The sequence below is a fragment of the Chionomys nivalis genome, chromosome 1 (assembly GCF_950005125.1).
Source record: "Chionomys nivalis chromosome 1, mChiNiv1.1, whole genome shotgun sequence".
Taxonomy (NCBI): Eukaryota; Metazoa; Chordata; class Mammalia; order Rodentia; family Cricetidae; genus Chionomys; species Chionomys nivalis.
Window position 1 is genome coordinate 31,720,049 of NC_080086.1, and position 17,868 is coordinate 31,737,916.

The 17,868-nt window shown below is 41.4% G+C and overlaps 1 protein-coding gene across 2 annotated transcripts in view; it reads left to right on the forward strand.

Annotated features, from left to right (window-relative positions):
* The window catches only part of LOC130877791 (ankyrin repeat domain-containing protein 26-like), a 77,397-nt gene that overhangs the window by 50,104 nt on the left and 9,425 nt on the right, over positions 1-17,868 (forward strand). For both annotated transcript variants that reach the window (XM_057775378.1, XM_057775368.1), the window contains exons 25-29: positions 6,153-6,305; positions 10,238-10,308; positions 10,942-11,035; positions 13,465-13,577; positions 16,580-16,709. In XM_057775378.1, coding sequence (XP_057631361.1) covers positions 6,153-6,305; positions 10,238-10,308; positions 10,942-11,035; positions 13,465-13,577; positions 16,580-16,709 — 561 coding nt within the window. The remainder of the gene's footprint in view (positions 1-6,152; positions 6,306-10,237; positions 10,309-10,941; positions 11,036-13,464; positions 13,578-16,579; positions 16,710-17,868) is intronic.

Below are 17,868 nucleotides of genomic sequence, written 5' to 3' on the forward strand. Positions count from 1 at the left end.
AGGAGATTTTCAACTTCTTTTTCTATCTTAGGTGTATGGTGTGTGCCTTACATGTATGTCTGCACACCATGTGCCTGCCTAGTGCTTACTAGAGGCCAGATGAGGGCATCAGATCCCCTGGAATGGGAGTTATACATGCTTGTGAGCTACCATGTCATGCTAGGAATTCCAGGTCCTCTGGAAGAACAGTCATTGCTTTCTTTCTGAGCTATCTTTTTAACCCCAAGAAAGATTAACATTTTTAAAACATCCCATGAGGATATTCAAAATACTATTCATTAATACTAAGTGTTGAATCTAGCTGGCTATAAAAATCTATTGATCATATTTGTTATATTACCTTAGAAACAAAACTGTGTCGGCAAATATAATTTAGATCTTATTCCTGAAACAAAGATAATCCACATTTGATTTGGTAAATTGTGTCAATTACTCAGAATTGACTGTTACATGTTGTATTTGTGCTTTGAAATATCACATTGTACTTAAAAACATGCACCATAGTTGTGTTTAAATTTTTGAAAGAATCGTAATTACATACATAGAACTGAATTTGAAATCCAGAAAGAAGGGGCAATTCTTTGGTCTTTTGAGACAGGGTTTCTCTGTAGCTTTGGGGCCTGTTCTGGAACTAGCTCTTGTAGACCAGGCTGGCCTTGAGCTCACATCTGCCTGCCTCTGCCTCCTAAGTGCTGGGATTAAAGGTGTGCGCTACCACTGCTCAGCAAGAAGGGACAATTAGACCTGACAGATGTGTTATTTTGAGTAGACACATTGTATAGCCTTTGGAATTGTAGAAGATTAACTTAAAAATTTTGCTAGTTATATACTGGTATTAATAATGTGGTTTTATGCTGATGAAATAATAATTAGGAGGGCATGCGCTTTTAAATTATGATTTTTGGTGCTGGGAACTGAACCCTAGGCTTTGGCATGCTGCACATACACTGTACCTACACACCCCAGTCCTGAAATAATTTTAATGCTTTTTTTTCTTGCCAAGTTTTTGGACCATGATGAGGCAGGTTAAGTGGGAACTTTCATGACTAAAATGCGGAGTTTGCAGTTATGATTCCACAGGCCAGGAGGCTTTGTATTTCATCAGGGAACTAAAATAGAGATGCTGTATTTTGTAGTGTTTCTTTTCCTTTCAGTAGCTTTGTATATCTTCCTGTTGGTATAATATTGTCTGATGTTACTTGAATTTAATGCTTGTCCCAAATTATATATTCTTCTGACCATAACTCCAAAAACATCTGCTTTCCATTAAATCCTAAGTTGGGACAGATGTGTAAACTTTAACAGAGTCAAAAATATGTTAATCTCTCATGTCAGCATTTGTAATTTTCCACATTTTAATAAGTAATAGGCTCCTGTTTCCATCTTAGGGCTTAGTCGTGATCTTAGAGGATGCAGCTTTGTTCAGTATGGAAATAAATGTAGTTACCGGTGGTTTATTAATTATCATTAAATCTGCACGTCCAAACTAATGAAAAGTAAAGAGTGTGAGGATTCATGTACAGCAGAGATGCAGTGGGCAGGGGAGAGAGTTGTGGGAGCTGGCGTCAGCTTACCGAGGGCTTTGCTTTTATTCTGAAGGAAGACTGTTGGAAGGATTTGAGAAGGAGGTTGAATTAGGAGAAAGCTGGCTTCTTGAAATTCTGTGTGCATGCATGGCGATGCACCACTGTAAGTCCTACAGTCAGGAGGCAGGAGCAGGACACTTCAAATTTGAGATTGTTCTAAGCTACATAGACTTACAGTCTCACCTTGATACCTAGCAAGGCAGGGCTTGGATATTGCCCTGGCAACAGGCAGAGACTTGTATGTAGGGATGGGTGCCTGTTTAATCCTGGATCACCATGGGACATGGGTCTTAGTGGCTGTGAGTGTGACCCAACTTAGCGTCAGCCCAAGTGGCCAAGGGTCAAGCTTCATGAACACTATCTCACACTGCGGTTACTGTTGAGCTTTGAATTGGCAACAGCACATGTCTGTGTGGGCCTCAGTTCTTTGGTGGCTGTAGTGTGAGCTGCGGGCCTGCTTTTCGTCCTGCCTGGCTCCTGCACGGCTAGCTTTACACCAGAAATAATTACACGGAAACTGTATTCTTTTAAACACTGCTTGGCCCATTTCTATTCATGTGTGTAGCACCCCAAGGAGCGCTTACCGGGAAGATTCTAGCCTACGTCCATCCTGGGTTGGAGCTTTATCGCGTCTGCCGGGGAGAGGGGAGCATGGCGTCTGCTCCAGAGAGCAGAGCTGTCGAGTCTGAGCTCACTTCCTCTTCCTCCCAGCATTCTATTCTGTTTACTCCACCTATCTAAATTCTGCCCTATCAGATGGGCCAAGACAGTTTCTTTATTAGCCAATGACCTTCCTCCATCATTTCCCCTTTTTCTGTTTAAACAAAAAGGAAAGGCTCTAACATAGCAAAATTACATATAGCAAAACAGTTATCAAGTAAGAATTACAGTTACAATATTTACATCTATTTTATCTTTATCATAACTAAAGAAAACTATATCTATCTATCTATTCTTCAACTCTATCAAAGACTCCAGAAGGATATAATATTACCTAAGCAAACAAGAAATAAGCAACTTCTAAACTCTAGAAATGACAGAGACATCTCGCTGCCTTGACAGTCACCCAAAGTTTCTCTGTACCGTTGGGGCGTCCATCTTCGGCCTAAAGGCCCATAGTTTCCAGCACACATTTCCATGAAGCAGGAAATTTCAAAGGTAGTTCAGTCACTATCTGCTAGGTCCTGCAGAATGTCTCGCAGACTCTTTCATAAATCAGGAACCCCGAAAGATCATCTCACCTTTAGGCAAGTTCAGCAGTCCTCTCTCTGCGGGTTCTTTGTGTCCAGTTTATGCAATAGTCCAGGCAAGAGCAGTTTCTTGCCCAAATGGCTATCAAATTCCATAAGGTGCCTCTTCGATGCCCATCTTCTTTCTTCTTGAAGTAGATTGGTGCTGCCAGGAGCAGACGTGTCTCATTGTCATGAAAAACCTTAAGTTATTAAAACACTTAAAATGCCATATTTTATAATCTTTGAAAGATATGAAGAATGCCTATCTAAAATATATCTATGTACATCTAGAAAATCTAACTAACATGACTACAAGTTTGACTATTATTGATAATTATTAACAACCTATATACATTACATTTTTAAGTGAACTACACAATCACAATACCTTAATCAATATCAGAAATACATATACATATAATAAAATTGACCTTAAATTAATATCAGTAAACCAAGATTCATATCAATGCAAATTATTCACATCTATATCATCTCCCCCTTTAAATGTAAAAGAGCATTTATAAACAATATATGGGAACATGGGCGCAGTTTTTTCTCTCCAAACTGCTTCCTGCTGAATGGGGGCGCTGTTATTTGGGTCTTTTTGGGATAACCTGTCTGCTAGGTTCATCTCAGTTGGCAGTTGAGCGAAGCAATTTTTTGAAGGTGTTCACAGCAACCCTTCAGGAGGGCGTGGTCTGTCATACCATATTGAAATAGAAGCGATCCAAAGAGTCTCATCCTCTGTGAAAACAAAAGAAGAAACTCTTTTCCAAAGTATCATATCCTTAGATCCAAATTCTGAAGTCAAGGTATTTTGAAAATATCTATCTTGGATTAATTCAGCAGCATTTATAAACAAATATCTTTTAGTATCTGTTGCTCCTTCCTCAGCATTAAAACAATTCAAAGAGAGCATAATAGCATACAGTATCAAGATTCTCTGTGTATTTTCCATCTTTGTGCAGCTTTATTTTAACTCTATTTTGTTTACTTTTACTTTTATTTTATATTTTCTGTATATCTTCGTCCTGGAATAACTCTTTAGACCAGGCTGTCCTTGAACTCAGAGATCTGTCTGTCTCTGCCTCCCAGGCAGAGGGATTAAAGGCGTATGCTACCACACCTTGAAGTCTCAGAGGTCAATCTCCCTCTGCCTCCCAAGTGTTGGGATTAAAGATGTGTACTACCACACCCAACTACTTCCTTATTTTTGTTTTTTTACTTTTAAGAACTTTATCTTTCAGCCTGCATATATTTTTAAACACACTGTAAATCATTTAAAGTTTTCTTTGTCTTTGAATCTGTCTTTACTGTATCTCTTTTTCTGACCACACGAGCCTTTAAATTACTGAGCAATATGGGTAGGATTAAAGCCGCGGCTTTGCCAGCTAAATCCAGGCCATTCCTTAGCTTTCCAGCCTCATGGCGGAGGTACCGGCTGTAGCCATGTTTATCACCACAAGTCTGTGGCGTTTCAAGGTCCTTGCCAACAAACAAGCTGCAATACTATATCCACAGACAACATTCAAGTCCTCTCTCTGTAGTCAGCCCTCCTACCTCAAACAGAGTTTGCCCTGGCAGGACAGACCAGAACGCCAGCATTTTAAAACAGCACAACTTTTTTCCTGCTACGGCTGAAAACAAACAAGCATGCAGTCAGCTTTTATCAATACCTTTTAAGTGTTTCGTGGTAGGACCTCTTAATGAGCTGCAGGATTTTGCAGCTAAAGCTGAGTCAGGAAGCCTCTCTTAGATGAGAGCGCTTGCTTGCCTGTAGCAAGCAGAGCAGACCCGAGAAATTGCTGCTACCAAGAAAACATGCTTTACTCTATTCTTCCCCAAGCTTTCTCAGGCTTTCTGTAGATTCAGTCATCCACGTCTGGGCGCCATCTGTAGTAGGAGCTGTGGGCCTCTTCCCACAGCTCGGCTCATGGCTGCCTGGCTAGCTTATGCCCCAAAATAACAACACACAGATTGTATTCATTTAAACACTGCTTGGCCCATTTCTGTTCATGTATGTAGCACCCCAAGGAGCGCTTACCGGGAAGATTCTAGCCTACATCCATCCTGGGTCGGAGCTTCATCGCGTCTGCTGGGGAGAGGGGAGCATGGCGTCTGCTCCAGAGAGCAGAGCTGTCGAGTCTGAGCTCACTTCCTCTTCCTCCCAGCATTCTATTCTGTTTACTCCACCTATCTAAATTCTGCCCTATCAGATGGGCCAAGGCAGTTTCTTTATTAGCCAATGACCTTCCTCCATCAGGTGGCCTCGGGTGCTACAGGGGAGTGGAGTAGTCCATCCACATTGACTCTGCCCACAACTAGACAGAATCCTTTGGTGCTTGACCAAAGGCTGATAACTGAAGACCAGCGCAGAAACACAGGGACCTCGTGATCCTACTTACAATAGAGAACCTTAAAAACTGATTTCTTCAAAGTATACAATAGTGGTTCTCAGAGATTGGATTGAGAAGAAGAGGGAGGAGTGATGGGAGGCAGCGGTCGGTGGGTGCTCAGTTACAGTGGTCGCTGGGTGCTTGGTTACAGTGATGGAGGCCGTGGTCAGTGGGTACTCGGTTACAGTGATGGAGGCCATGGTCAGTGGGTGCTCAGTTACAGTGATGGAGGCCGTGGTCAGTGGGTGCTCGGTTACAGTGATGGAGGCTGTGGTCAGTGGGTGCTCGGTTACAGTGATGGAGGCCGGGGGTGCTCGGTTACAGTGATGGAGGCCGGGGGTGCTCGGTTACAGTGATGGAGACCGTGGGTGCTCGGTTACAGTGATGGAGGCCGGGGGTGCTCGGTTACAGTGATGGAGGCCATTGGTGCTCGGTTACAGTGATGGAGGCCGGGGGTGCTCGGTTACAGTGATAGAGGCCGTGGTCAGTGGGTGCTGGGTTATAGTGATGGAGGCCATGGGTGCTCGGTTACAGTGATGGAGGCCGTGGGTGCTCAGCTACAGTTAAGAACAGGAAGCGTGGAGCTACTAAACAATAATATGCTGTATATTTCAAACTGCTAGAAGAAAGGATTTCAGCCTAAAGAAATGATCAATGTTAGTAGCCATAATTGTGTCTAACCTTTTAAGGGTACATGTATCAAATATCATGTGATACCTTGCTAACATGTACAGTTTTATGTTTTTACATATCAGTTAAAAATGAAAATTTAAGATATGAGTAAATTAAAATATGTAAAACAGTTCCACAATGTGGAATTCATTCCTGCCAGCCTCACTGATACACACACTACCAAATGTGCAGATTTTCTTCAGAGCATGGAGAAGAGCTCAGTGTTGTAATATGACTTATGAAATCTGTAACGAATACCTCGCCAGGTGGTGGTGAGGCGGCTCCAGCAGGAACTGGCTGATACCCTCAAGAAGCAGTCGATGTCAGAGGCTTCCCTCGAGGTCTCCTCACGCTACCGCAGTAATTTAGAAGACGAGGCACGAGATTTAAAGAAGAAATTAGGTCAGCTCAGAAGTCAGGTACGTATGAAATTTAATGTGTCTACTGTTCATGTACAGCCTGTAAAATGATAGAGTCTTAGGATAATTCCAGAAGACAGCTTTCTTTCATGTTTTCATTGTAATTTGCCATCACCTTTATAATGAGCTTACTTCTTAAACTCCGGTTTTATTCTGATATTTATTTTTTCTTTGACTTAAAAAAATACTTATTTCGTGTGGGGGAACAGGCCAAACATGCTACCTCATTCCAGTGGAGGTCAGAGGTCAACTTGTATGTGGGTAGGGAGGGTATTTGCCCTCCTTCCTCCACGTGGCCCCTGAGACCCAGCTGAGATCCTCAAATTGGCCACCAGCGTCTTCAGACTCCCGGAGTCTCACTGGCCCCATTTTTTCTTACAATTTTTGTAAACCTTTTTTATCCTTGGGAAAAATTGAGAACTGTATATCTTTCCTCAGAGATATTTCTATTGCAGATGAGGTAAAGTAGGTTAAACCAGAGATGGTGTTTATAGAAAGTTCCAGAAAATTGGCTTCCTTCTTATCCTCATTTTTGTGAGTGGATACAGCATCTTTGATACTTATTTAATAGATATCAGGATAATTTGGACAGAAAAGCCATTTACGTTGCTCAAAATGCAGATGTTAGCCAAGTGTAATGTAAGCTACTTGGGAGACCAACGCAAGAATTTGAGGCCAGCCTGGAAAACTTTTAAAGGGCTGAGGAGTATGCTCAGAGACAGAGTGTTTGCCTCAAATGTGTGAGTCCTTATGCTCTATCCGCTGTGCTGGAAACAAGAAAGCAAATGTTTGAGGGTGTTCTAAAACCTGTCTCCAAAGCTAGGCATTTCTTTCACTTAGAAATATAACCACATGGAAATACTCAGATCATATATAGTATTCTTTCCCCAAACAGAATGAAAACCAGCGTCTAGATTCTGCCATCTGTTTTCTGTGTGTTTGTTTTAGAATCTTCCTGCAGCTCCAGCTGGTCTGGAGTAGCTGCATAGAGCAGCTCTCCTCAGTTCAGAGCCTTCCCTGCCGCCTCCCCTCGAGTGCTGAGGTTATAAGCAGGCCCAGTACACCTGGCATGCCATTGGAGTTTTTCAAACAGAAGAGCATTATTGACCTATAATGAACATATAATGCATAAGTCACTAAAAGTAAAAAAATTGATATCTCTTAGGGTATTGACAGATTTACATAGTCATCACAGTCAATTAGAATGTTTTCATCATCTTAAATAAGCCATGAGCTTCTTGTCACCCTAATCCTTCCGTCTTCCCCAGACCTACCAGTCTATCTCTCTGTCTAGATGTAATTTCTTTTTTTCTGAGCATTTCATGTGGTGTTTAGTCCTTTTGAATGGCTCTCTTTCTCAGCATGATGTTGTCAGCCCTTCCTATTTTCCTGCTGTCAGGTAATGAGCTGTCACTAGCAGGGCACTTCCCGTTTCTAGGCTGCTGTGGGGTTTAGCATCTTAGTTAACGAGGCTGCCGCACCAGCTGTGCATCTTCACTCGTGCTGCCTTCTTATCTTCCCAGTCTTTATTCTTTTTGCCTCATTCAATTTAGAACTGACTCACAGTTAACATCTTCATGAAGCATTTCCTGACTCTGACTCCATTTACCTCAGTCTGACATCCTGATTTTCCATTACTCTTAATAGGCTTTTGCTTCTTTGGTTGGTTTCTTTTATTTTTGTTCTTTGTATGAGCTGTCTCTTATTGGGATATAAATTAACTTAAAGGGTTGAGAGCTGATATGCATATATCGAATAAATTGAAAATGTTTTTGCTTAGTAGTCATTAAGTATTTCGTACCAGTCCAGTAATTACAGTAATTACTTCTTTTGAGGCATTAAGGTGATGACTTTTTGTTTTGTTTTGTTTTTTTGTTTTTTTGTTTTTCAAGACAGGCTTTCCTTGTGTAACAGTCCTAGCAACTAGCTCTTGTAGACCAGGCTGGCCTCGAACTCACAGGGATTCACCTGCCTCTGCCTCCCGAGTGCTGGGATTAAAGGCGTGAGCCACCACCGCCCAGTCTTTTTTCTTTTTCTTTCTTTTTTTAGATGTGGCCTGGTGTCCTAGCATGGCTTCAAACTGTTACATAGCTGAGGATAGCTTTGAACTTCGGATCCTCCTACCTCCACCTCTCAAGTGCTACACTTATACATAGGTGAAGGCCACCATGCCTTGTTTATTATTGCTGAGGCTCTAACCCAGGGCTTGCTTCATGCATACCAGGCAAGCACTTTACCAACTGAGTTATATACTTAGCCTCTATAATAAGGCTCTTATTGTAAATATATTTTAAGGAATTGCATATGAAGTAGAAAGCACATAATTTAATAGAGGAGAAATGTTCTATCAAACATTTTTTTCTCATTCTGAGGGAAAAAAATGACTGCATTTGTCTTCTTTCATTATATAGACAGGGTCAGGATCTATAAGTCTGTAGAAGCTGACCAACTGCAAAGCTCTGTCCACAACTTTTCTGGTATCCTGTACTGCAAAACCTTCATGTATCATTAGAGTGCTGGATAAAGCAACCCAATGTTCTCGGGAGGAGTGAATTTAGGACCCTCAGTTTATCAATGGAGCCCCATATTTCAGCTGACTCTCAGGCCATTAGTGCCTACACCAGGAAACACTGTCTGCACCGCACTGTATGATCCTTGCCAGCTGAGAAGCATGGAATAAAAAGAAGTTAAAAAGTATTCCACATGCGCAGTTGCTGGTGGCTAGTGATATTTCTGGAAGTTACAGGAAGTACTAAAGATGTAGTATGGATCTCACTCTCCATTTCCTGCCACAATCAGTTACACAAGGAATGAGCCAATACAGTGTGCCTAAATGACCTCTTCTATGGTTGCCATAGCACCCGCCTAAAATCTAACTCGCTGCCATGTTCAGTTCAAGTGCTTTATTTATATTCCCTAACTAATCTTTTCAGTAGTCCATTGATATGGATAGGATTGTTTCCATTTCACAGAGGAAGAAACTAAGATACAGGAAGTTCATTTGCTCAGAATCTATACATCTAGCAGCTGGTGAGGATGGGCTTTGGACCCAAGCAGTCTGTTGTTTTTATCAAACTCTCAATCAGTTTTGTTAATAAAGTAAAGCCAGATGCTGGGGTGAAAGTTCAAAGTCAGAGAAAGCATCCAGTTGGCCTTCCTCCTCAGCCAGCATCCCCAAAGACCCCATTTCTCTTCTGATGTCAGTGTCCCTCCCTCACACTTTCTATGCATCTCTCTCTCTCTGTCCTCCTGGTCCCTCATCCTCTCTATTGTTTTTTTCTTCATAATCCTATCTTCACTTCCTGTTGCTTGCTCTGCCTCTTGACCTATGGTTGACTTGATTTAATCCTGTTTACAATATTCAAGCAGAAAGCTCTTGGATTAAAGGTGTGTGCTAGGGCTGAGCCACAGCACAACTAGAAACAGGTTTTCCCAGTAAATAATGCCCTGCAACAGTGTTCTGGCTTCTGTGTGGCTATACCTCCATTGAAACTTTCATAAGACTGTCAGCTGTCATTAAACACCATGTTCATCACAGCTGGCAGAGCTGTGGCAGTTCATAGATATGTGGATACAAAACACCTATGCATAAGAACTGTCAGAAATTCCCTTTTTCTTGGTTTCCCCCATGTGGTCAGTTTACATATCCAGTAGGATACAATTGAAGACTTTGCTGGCTGATCTAGCAGGCATAGTAGATTATGATTTACAAATGAACTGTCAGTCACAGAGCAGATATTGATAAACTTTTCTGTAAAAAAGGGGGGGTGTCAGGTAATACTTTAGTTTTTGAGAGCATTAAGTTGTTGCAGCAACTCAGTTAAATTTGCTTTCACTGCAGAGAAGTGCACATGAACACTGTAGATTAGGGAATGAGGTGTGCAGATTTAGAATAGTGTATTAGTAAAGTTTTGTTTTATTCTTTATTCCAGTTGCAAGAAGCACAGGATCAACACAGAGAGGCTGTACAACATGCTGAGAAGATGCAAGACCACCTACAAAAGTACAGTTTAAACAGCATGACTCCGGTGTTTAAAAAGCAAATTATCAGTACAGTGTGGCAGCTGTGACTCAGTGTTTATACAGCAAATAGCAGTGCAGTGTGGCAGCTGTGACTCAGTGTTTATACAGCAAATAGCAGTGCAGTGTGGCAGCTGTGACTCAGTGTTTATACAACAAATAGCAGTGCAGTGGGGCAGCTGTGACTCAGTGTTTATACAACAAATAGCAGTGCAGTGTGGCAGCTGTGACTCAGTGTTTATACAACAAAGAAGCAGTGCAGTGGGGCAGCTGTGACTCAGTGTTTATACAGCAAATAGCAGTGCAGTGGGGCAGCTGTGACTCAGTGTTTTGTGGCAGCTGTGTCAGTTCTGATAGCAGTCTCTGACCAGGCCAGTCTCACCTCTAGGTTCCCTGGAGTGCACACCTTTGAGTAGGGATGCAGTTAGGGGTGTAGCCTGTGCATGAGGATCTGGGTTTGATTCCTGATCCACACCTAGAGAAGTCATAGTTACCCAATCATTTGCGTTTCAGACCCTTAAGAATTTATATAGTGACTTAATTGATTTTCAGAAAATATGTGATTTTTTTAAAAAAAATGCTTCATAAATATAATTATTTTACAATACAATTTTAGGCTTGAACTTGAAAACTCCAACTTTAAAATTACAATAAAAAACCAGTCAGAGAAAATTGAGCAACTTCAGGAAAACCTGTCAAGTGTGAATTTGGTAAGTGATCCTCTTCCTGGATTCTCTGATACTAAGAGGGCATGGTCTCTGTGCCCTGTAGTTGCCCTGTGGGGACATAGAGGGCAGTCCTCTGTAGTAACTGAACATGGTGGGCAGTGTGCAAAGTCTCGGTGTTGTGTTCTATGCCCACTGTTTGTCCCTCACATACAAGTCCTTCTCTCTATAGGGAAGTCGGCTGAGTTCGTGAATTAATGATTTCAGTACTAATGCTTTATACATACCACACCTTGTTTACACGTCCGTCCATTGATGGACTTTGTAATTGATGTAATGTTACTATGGACATTGACATTGACAGTGTTGCTCCGCTCGTACTTTACAGTAATTTTTAAATTCTAAGAAATTTAAGTGATTTGATCTAGGCTTCTGACTTTTTTTTAGTAATCAAAGACTTTCACTGAGATTTTGAAAATGAATCGCTTATAATTTGTATTAATCAAAAATAGATACTAAATCATGATACAAGTGTCCTGTCCCCCACCCCCACTGAACTATTTTCCACTTTGAATTAAAACAAAATAAAACCAAAAACAAAGCAAAGTTAATGCTAGAAAAGATCACAAGGTAGATGCATTGGACACCAAATCCTAGATGCTCTCACTACTGACTTGAACACTGTGCGGTCCATCCCAAGGGCACATGGGCCAGGTAGTCTAGATTATTTATGTTGATTCTTCTTTCTGGGGCCAAAGAAACATCAAAGAGTAGTTTCATATAAACTATCCAATTTTATTTCCTAATTTAATATTTTCTAACATGATGTTATGTTGATGGGGAATCTACAAAAATGAAACTGTTGAAAGAAATCTTACTGTATAGGAGCTGTAAAGAAATGTATTAAGAATACAAATTTAAATTTGTTTTATGGGGTTCTTTTTGTTTTTTGATTGATTGATTGATTGATTGATTGATTGATTGATTGATTTGAGGCAGGGTTTCTCTTTGTAACAGTCCTGGCTTTCCTGGAACTGACTACTTCTGTAGACCAGGCTGACTTCTAACTCAGAGCTCTACCTGTCTCTGTCTCTCAAGTGCTGGGATTAAAGGTGTGAGCTACCACTGCCTGACTTGTTTTGTTTTTTGAGACAGGGCCTCACTATGTAAGCCCTGGGTGTCCTAAACTCCCTCTGTAGACCAAGCTAGTCTTGAACTCACAGAGATCTGCCTGCCTCTCAGGTGCTGGGATTAAAGGTGTGCGCCATTATACCTAGTTTATGTTTTCTTTATTTTCTTTGATGGAGGGAAAGACATGAAATCTCAGCATTTTGGAGACTGAAGGTGGAGGATTGCCAAAAGTTTAAAGCCAGCTTGGGCTGCTTAGTCAGTTTCAAGCTAGCCTGGGATAACCATTGATCTCTCTGAAAAACTTTAAAACAAGCAAAATAAAGCAAACTGACAACAAACAAACCTAAGAACTGCATGATGAACTCGGCAGGTATACGCCTGGGCTCCAAGCCTGGCCCGAGTTTGCTCCCTGGAATCTCTGTATGGTAAAAGGAGAGAACTAACTCCTGAACGCTGTCCTCACACACACACACACGCACACACGCACGCGCACACACACACACCAAATAAATAAATATAAACAAAAATTGCTGAGAGACAGCTTTTAGCCAATCCAGTCAGTAGCCTCTAACTTCTCTAGTTGTTCATGGTACACTTATGTGTAAAAACTTATTTAAAATAATTGGCAGCTGAAATTCCAGAGAGGATAATGATGAAAGCATAATTTGGTTTGAGCTGTTTCAAATGTCTGTCCTCGTGTTCCTTTTATGCCTTCTGTGACAAGATGCGTGGCATGCACAAACAGCTTGAAAGAGTGGAATGTTCCAGAGAGTGCAGCCTGTGGTCACTTGACCCCGTGTTTCTGGGCCAGTTGTAAGCAGAACATCATGGCAGTCAGAGCACATGAACACAGAGCAAAGGGCAGACAAGAAGAGGTCATGGCAAGACAGGACCTCTGAGACATACCTGTCCTGACCCTCTTCTCCCTTCTTATCACCGCCTGATGTAGCCGTCGTAGTTTGAGTTGCTTGTCTCTGGCAGGTCATCACAGATACACTCAGATTCACTAATCCCTGGTTAGCTCTTTATGCAGTCCAGCTGACACTCAAAATTAACCAATGTAGTGTGTACACATTGGTATCCGGTTTATAGATCTGTATAAATACAATATGCATGAACTCCTGCAGGATAATATACTTTTTTAAAGAATTGGGCTTTAAATTTTAAAATTATTTTCTTGGGACCAGTGAGATGGCTCATCAGAAAAAGGCACTTGTCCAGGTAGCCAGACAACCTGAGGGGTTCCCTGGGACCCACATGGTGGGACACACACCCCACCCCCAACAGACACACAAAAGAAATAATCCTTTACTAATTATTTTCTTTCAAAATTATTTTCAAAGTCTGAAGAGGATAAAGAAAAACTGAAGAAACTTGCTGAGGTGAAGGAATCTCTGGAGTGTACTTTGGAGCAGGAACAGAAGAGAAACGATGCATTAGAGGAAGAACTGAGGGGGTAAGGTTTAATATTTCAGTCTCCTCGGCCTTTCTCTATTGCTTTAACTGAAGCCTAAATACAAATGCATTTCCTATCTGCATTCTCATTATTACTTTAAAATTTACTTCAGAAACATATTGGTAAAGACTAAAGTTTTTTGATTGCTAAAATATTGCAATTACTCTTTAAATTTTCTTAAGACAATAGTAAATGCCTTTGGCATATAATGTCAACTGAACTCTTCAACCTTGAAGTTTCTTTCTTTTTTTTAATTTTTATATTTTTATTTTTGGTATTCTGAGGCAGAGTTTTTTTGTGTGTAGCTCTGGCTGTCCTGAAACTCACTCTGTAGAGCAGGCTAGCCTGAACTCACAAGATCCGCCTGCCTCTGCCTCCTGAATGCTGGGATTAAAGGTGTGCGCCACCACCGCCCAGCTGAAGTTTCATTTTTGAACACGCTTTTGATCTTTTTCCTGCCTTTGTAGTATCCTTCCCTTCACCGTTTAGGCATTTTGATATCTTAAAAACCTATTTGTGTTTTTCTTTAACTATATCAGAAACTATCTTTATATAACATTTTCTTTCTCTTTTTAAAATCAAAAGTTTATCATGGACATAAATTGTTGTTCCATGGGCATCTCTAATATGTATATAAGGTTAACATGATATTGAGCTTCTATTTAAACAATTTTAAATGCATACACACACATACATAATACTATATAGTCATCCCTTGGTACTGCTACCGGAATCTAGACAGGGTGTCCCCAAGAGGCCAGCTTAGCTCCTCTTTCCAGTTGACTGAAAGGTTAGAAAAACGACAGTGACCACAAGGCAGGAGTTTGTTTGGAATACTAATACTGGGGAAAGTTGGGGTACCCTGCACTCAGGACACAGAGAAGAGCACCAGCCCGGATTGTTTTAGAGAAGGGCTGGGGTGAGAGGAAGGTGCATGTGTCAGAGTGTCTGTGGAGTCCTTGTGGAATTTTATCAGTAAGGTGGCTGCTGTCTAGAAATAGCTTTAACTGTTGCCGGTGTTTCTAGATAATGTCCGCTATCCTAGAATCGAGGGTCACTGCGGTGAATCAGAGAAGAGGTCAAGTCTGCAAGGGAAGATGGATTCAGGGGTTCAGAGTAATGACAAGATTTCAGGTGTCACACCAGGGGCCTGGAATGTGACACTGTAAACATTGACATTTGACAGTCTGGTGATTATCTTGTCCCTGAACACCTTAAAAATACCTTATTACTCATATCTTTGTATCCTTAGTCTTGAAGGAGGAGGATTACCAGCTAGCTGTAGGTAAACTCCCCTTGAATGACTAGAATGTCCTCGGATTTGAGCAAGAATGTGATTCACATTTCGGTGTTGAAAAAGGGATTAAGAACAAAGGCCAAGCTTGTGTGTGCTTTGAGTTTCCCATTGGACATTCACAGGCCTAAATGAGGAGGCAGGGCTTTCCATACAACCAATAAGTCTCTGCTGTGGTACGTGTAGGAGATGGAATCTAGGACTCCTTCAGATGGCAGAACCCATGGATTCTCACACCCTTAAATAGTGTACTACTTGCCTTTAACCTATTCTCAACTTCCAATATACTGTTTTCTTCTCTAAATCACTTCAAATTCCAAATAAAGTGTAAATGTTAATTAAGCAATTGTTATACTGTGTTGTTTGGGAAATAAGGAAAAGGAAAAGAATTTGCGTATGTTCAGTGGAAGTGCAGTTTTTCCTTTTTCAGTATTTTGCAGGCAAAGTTATTTAGATGTGGAACCCACAAGTACAAAGAGCTGACTGTATGTCTCATGCTTACAGCCATATACAAATGACTTAAATACAGTGAAGTGAGCATTTGTGTTTCTGTTACCAGCCCCCTTTACTGAAAACAGAGTCTTTTCTCATACCCTGTATCCTGATTACAGTTTCCCCTTCCTCTACTCCTCCCAGTTACTCCTTACCTTCCCCTCCCAATCCGATCCACTCCCTTTTGTCTGTCTTTAGAAAAGAACAGGCTTCTAAGAAATAACAATGCATAACAAAATAAAACAAACACTATCACATGAAAGTTGGAAAGAGCCCAAGAGCAGGCACAAGAACCAGAGACCCCACTCTTTCACACTCTCAGGAGCCCCGTGAAAATATTAAACTGAAGGCTGTAGTATTTACGCAGAGGGCCTGGTGCAGACCGTGCAAGCCCAGTGCTTGCTGCTTTGGTCCCCATGTCACCCGTCTTTTACAGTGGAGTATTTCCCAGTCTCCGCAGCCCCCAACATGATTGCTTCTCTGTTTGTTGCTCAGATTTTCAGTTTTCTCTCTGATTCTAATCAATGATTTTCTTCTTATTCAACTGTCTTGTGTGCGTCTGTTATATGGAAGGATGGGGTGCTAGAGAGGACCCCAGGGCCTTGCTTGCACTGCACTGGAGTTCCATCACTGAGTGTCGTGTGCAGCCCTGTGCTCTCTCTGTATGTGGTTTTGCATTTCTTGGATTTTGTTGATATTCCTGTCGAAGACTTGTAGATTTCTTCTCATCTCTCTGAGCCTTCACATGCGACTTTCCTCTTTCATTCCTTTTGACATTCTATTTTGTTTTCCCTCTACGCAAACTGGTTTTTCCATCTCTTTTTTTCTGCCTTGGATAATCTCCTCGATACTTGTTGGGATTGGATGCTAAGCGTTCACTGTCTGCTACGTCCTCAGTGCTGACGTGTGTGCTTTGCCTTGGAGAAGACTGCCGACAGGCAACAAAGAGTATTCATGTCTTCTCCTTGGTTACTGATACCTGGGTTACAAATAATATATAAGAGTGCTTAATACTAATATACTAAAGTGGATATAAATAATTACAGGCATTCTGTAGTTATATTAGCTCTATCGCCTATACATAGCATAAACTTTTGTACACACGAGAGGGTCACAGTTTACAAATGTATCTCTGTTGAATGCTAGAACTTAGTGTGTGTTTAATAACTGTTGAACGTACTCTTAAAGACTTAACTTACTCTATATACTTTTGCAGATTTAAGGAACTCTTAAAAAAGACCAAAAAAGAATTAAGTGAGCATGAAAACAGAGAACTTAATCGCCATCAAGATATAAAAAACAGTCAATTTGAAATGGATATCCCAGTTAATATGCTAATAAAAAAGGTAATTTTTAATCAGTTTTGGGCCCAAGAATAATTTTAAGCAATATAAATCTCTGGATACATTGAAGTTTTATATTGTTTTGTTTTATGAACATGATGTTAATGAAAAGTGTATTATTTTCTATTAAAAAGTCGTACTGTTGTTCTTTTTTTTTCTTGGTTTTTCGAGACAGGGTTTCTCTGTGGTTTTGGAGCCTGTTGTCCTGGAACTAGCTCTTGTAGACCAGGCTGGTCTCGAACTCACAGAGATCCGCCTGCCTCTGCCTCCCGAGTGCTGGGATTAAAGGCGTGCGCCACCACCGCCCGGCTTCATACTGTTGATCTTAAATCTTGAACCCAGGCTGCAATCTATCATTATGTGATCCTAAATCATGAGTCCCAAGTCTTTTTTTATTGATTGATTGGTTGGTAGCAGCTTTATTGGGATATAGTAAAGATATCCCACCCATATTATATCCATAGAATTGTGCAATCTCTACCACTTAAGAATATTTCTTGCTTTGTCCCTGTAGCTCCCTGTTCTAGTGATCTATGTCAGTGTGTGCTGGCTCCTTTGACTTAACACAGTGTTAAGTCCACCTGTGTGGTAGCAAGCATCTGCACCTAATGTCTTCTTGTTGCTGAGTCATGCCCTGTCATATGAGAGAACACACATTAGATTTAACTCTTCATCATTTATTGTTTCCACTTTGGTCAGGTACTAATAACATCGCTATGGCAAGTATAGCCTGCATCTATTTTCACTTTTTCTTGAGTTCTCGGGAACTGAGTCATCGTGTGGAAACTGCTAATCGGGCAGCTCCCACTGCCAGTGTACTTCCCGAGTGGCCGCACTGTGTCACCTGCACTGTTGGGGTGGACAGTTTCTCCGTGGCCTTAGTAGCACTTGTTTCCCGCTGTTTTACATGCCTTCTCTAGGCCAGTACCAAGTCAAGTGGGTTCTCGAGGGAGAACTTCCCAGGCAGGTTGCATATCACTCCATGCCTTAGGTAATAGCAAACAGCAGCATAGTAGGGGCTTTAGTAGCCGGGTGGTGGTGGCGCACGCCTTTAATCCCAGCACTTGGGAGGCAGAGGCAGGCGGATCTCTGTGAGTTCGAGACCAGCCTGGTCTACAAGAGCTAGTTCCAGGACAGGCTCCAAAACCACAGAGAAACCCTG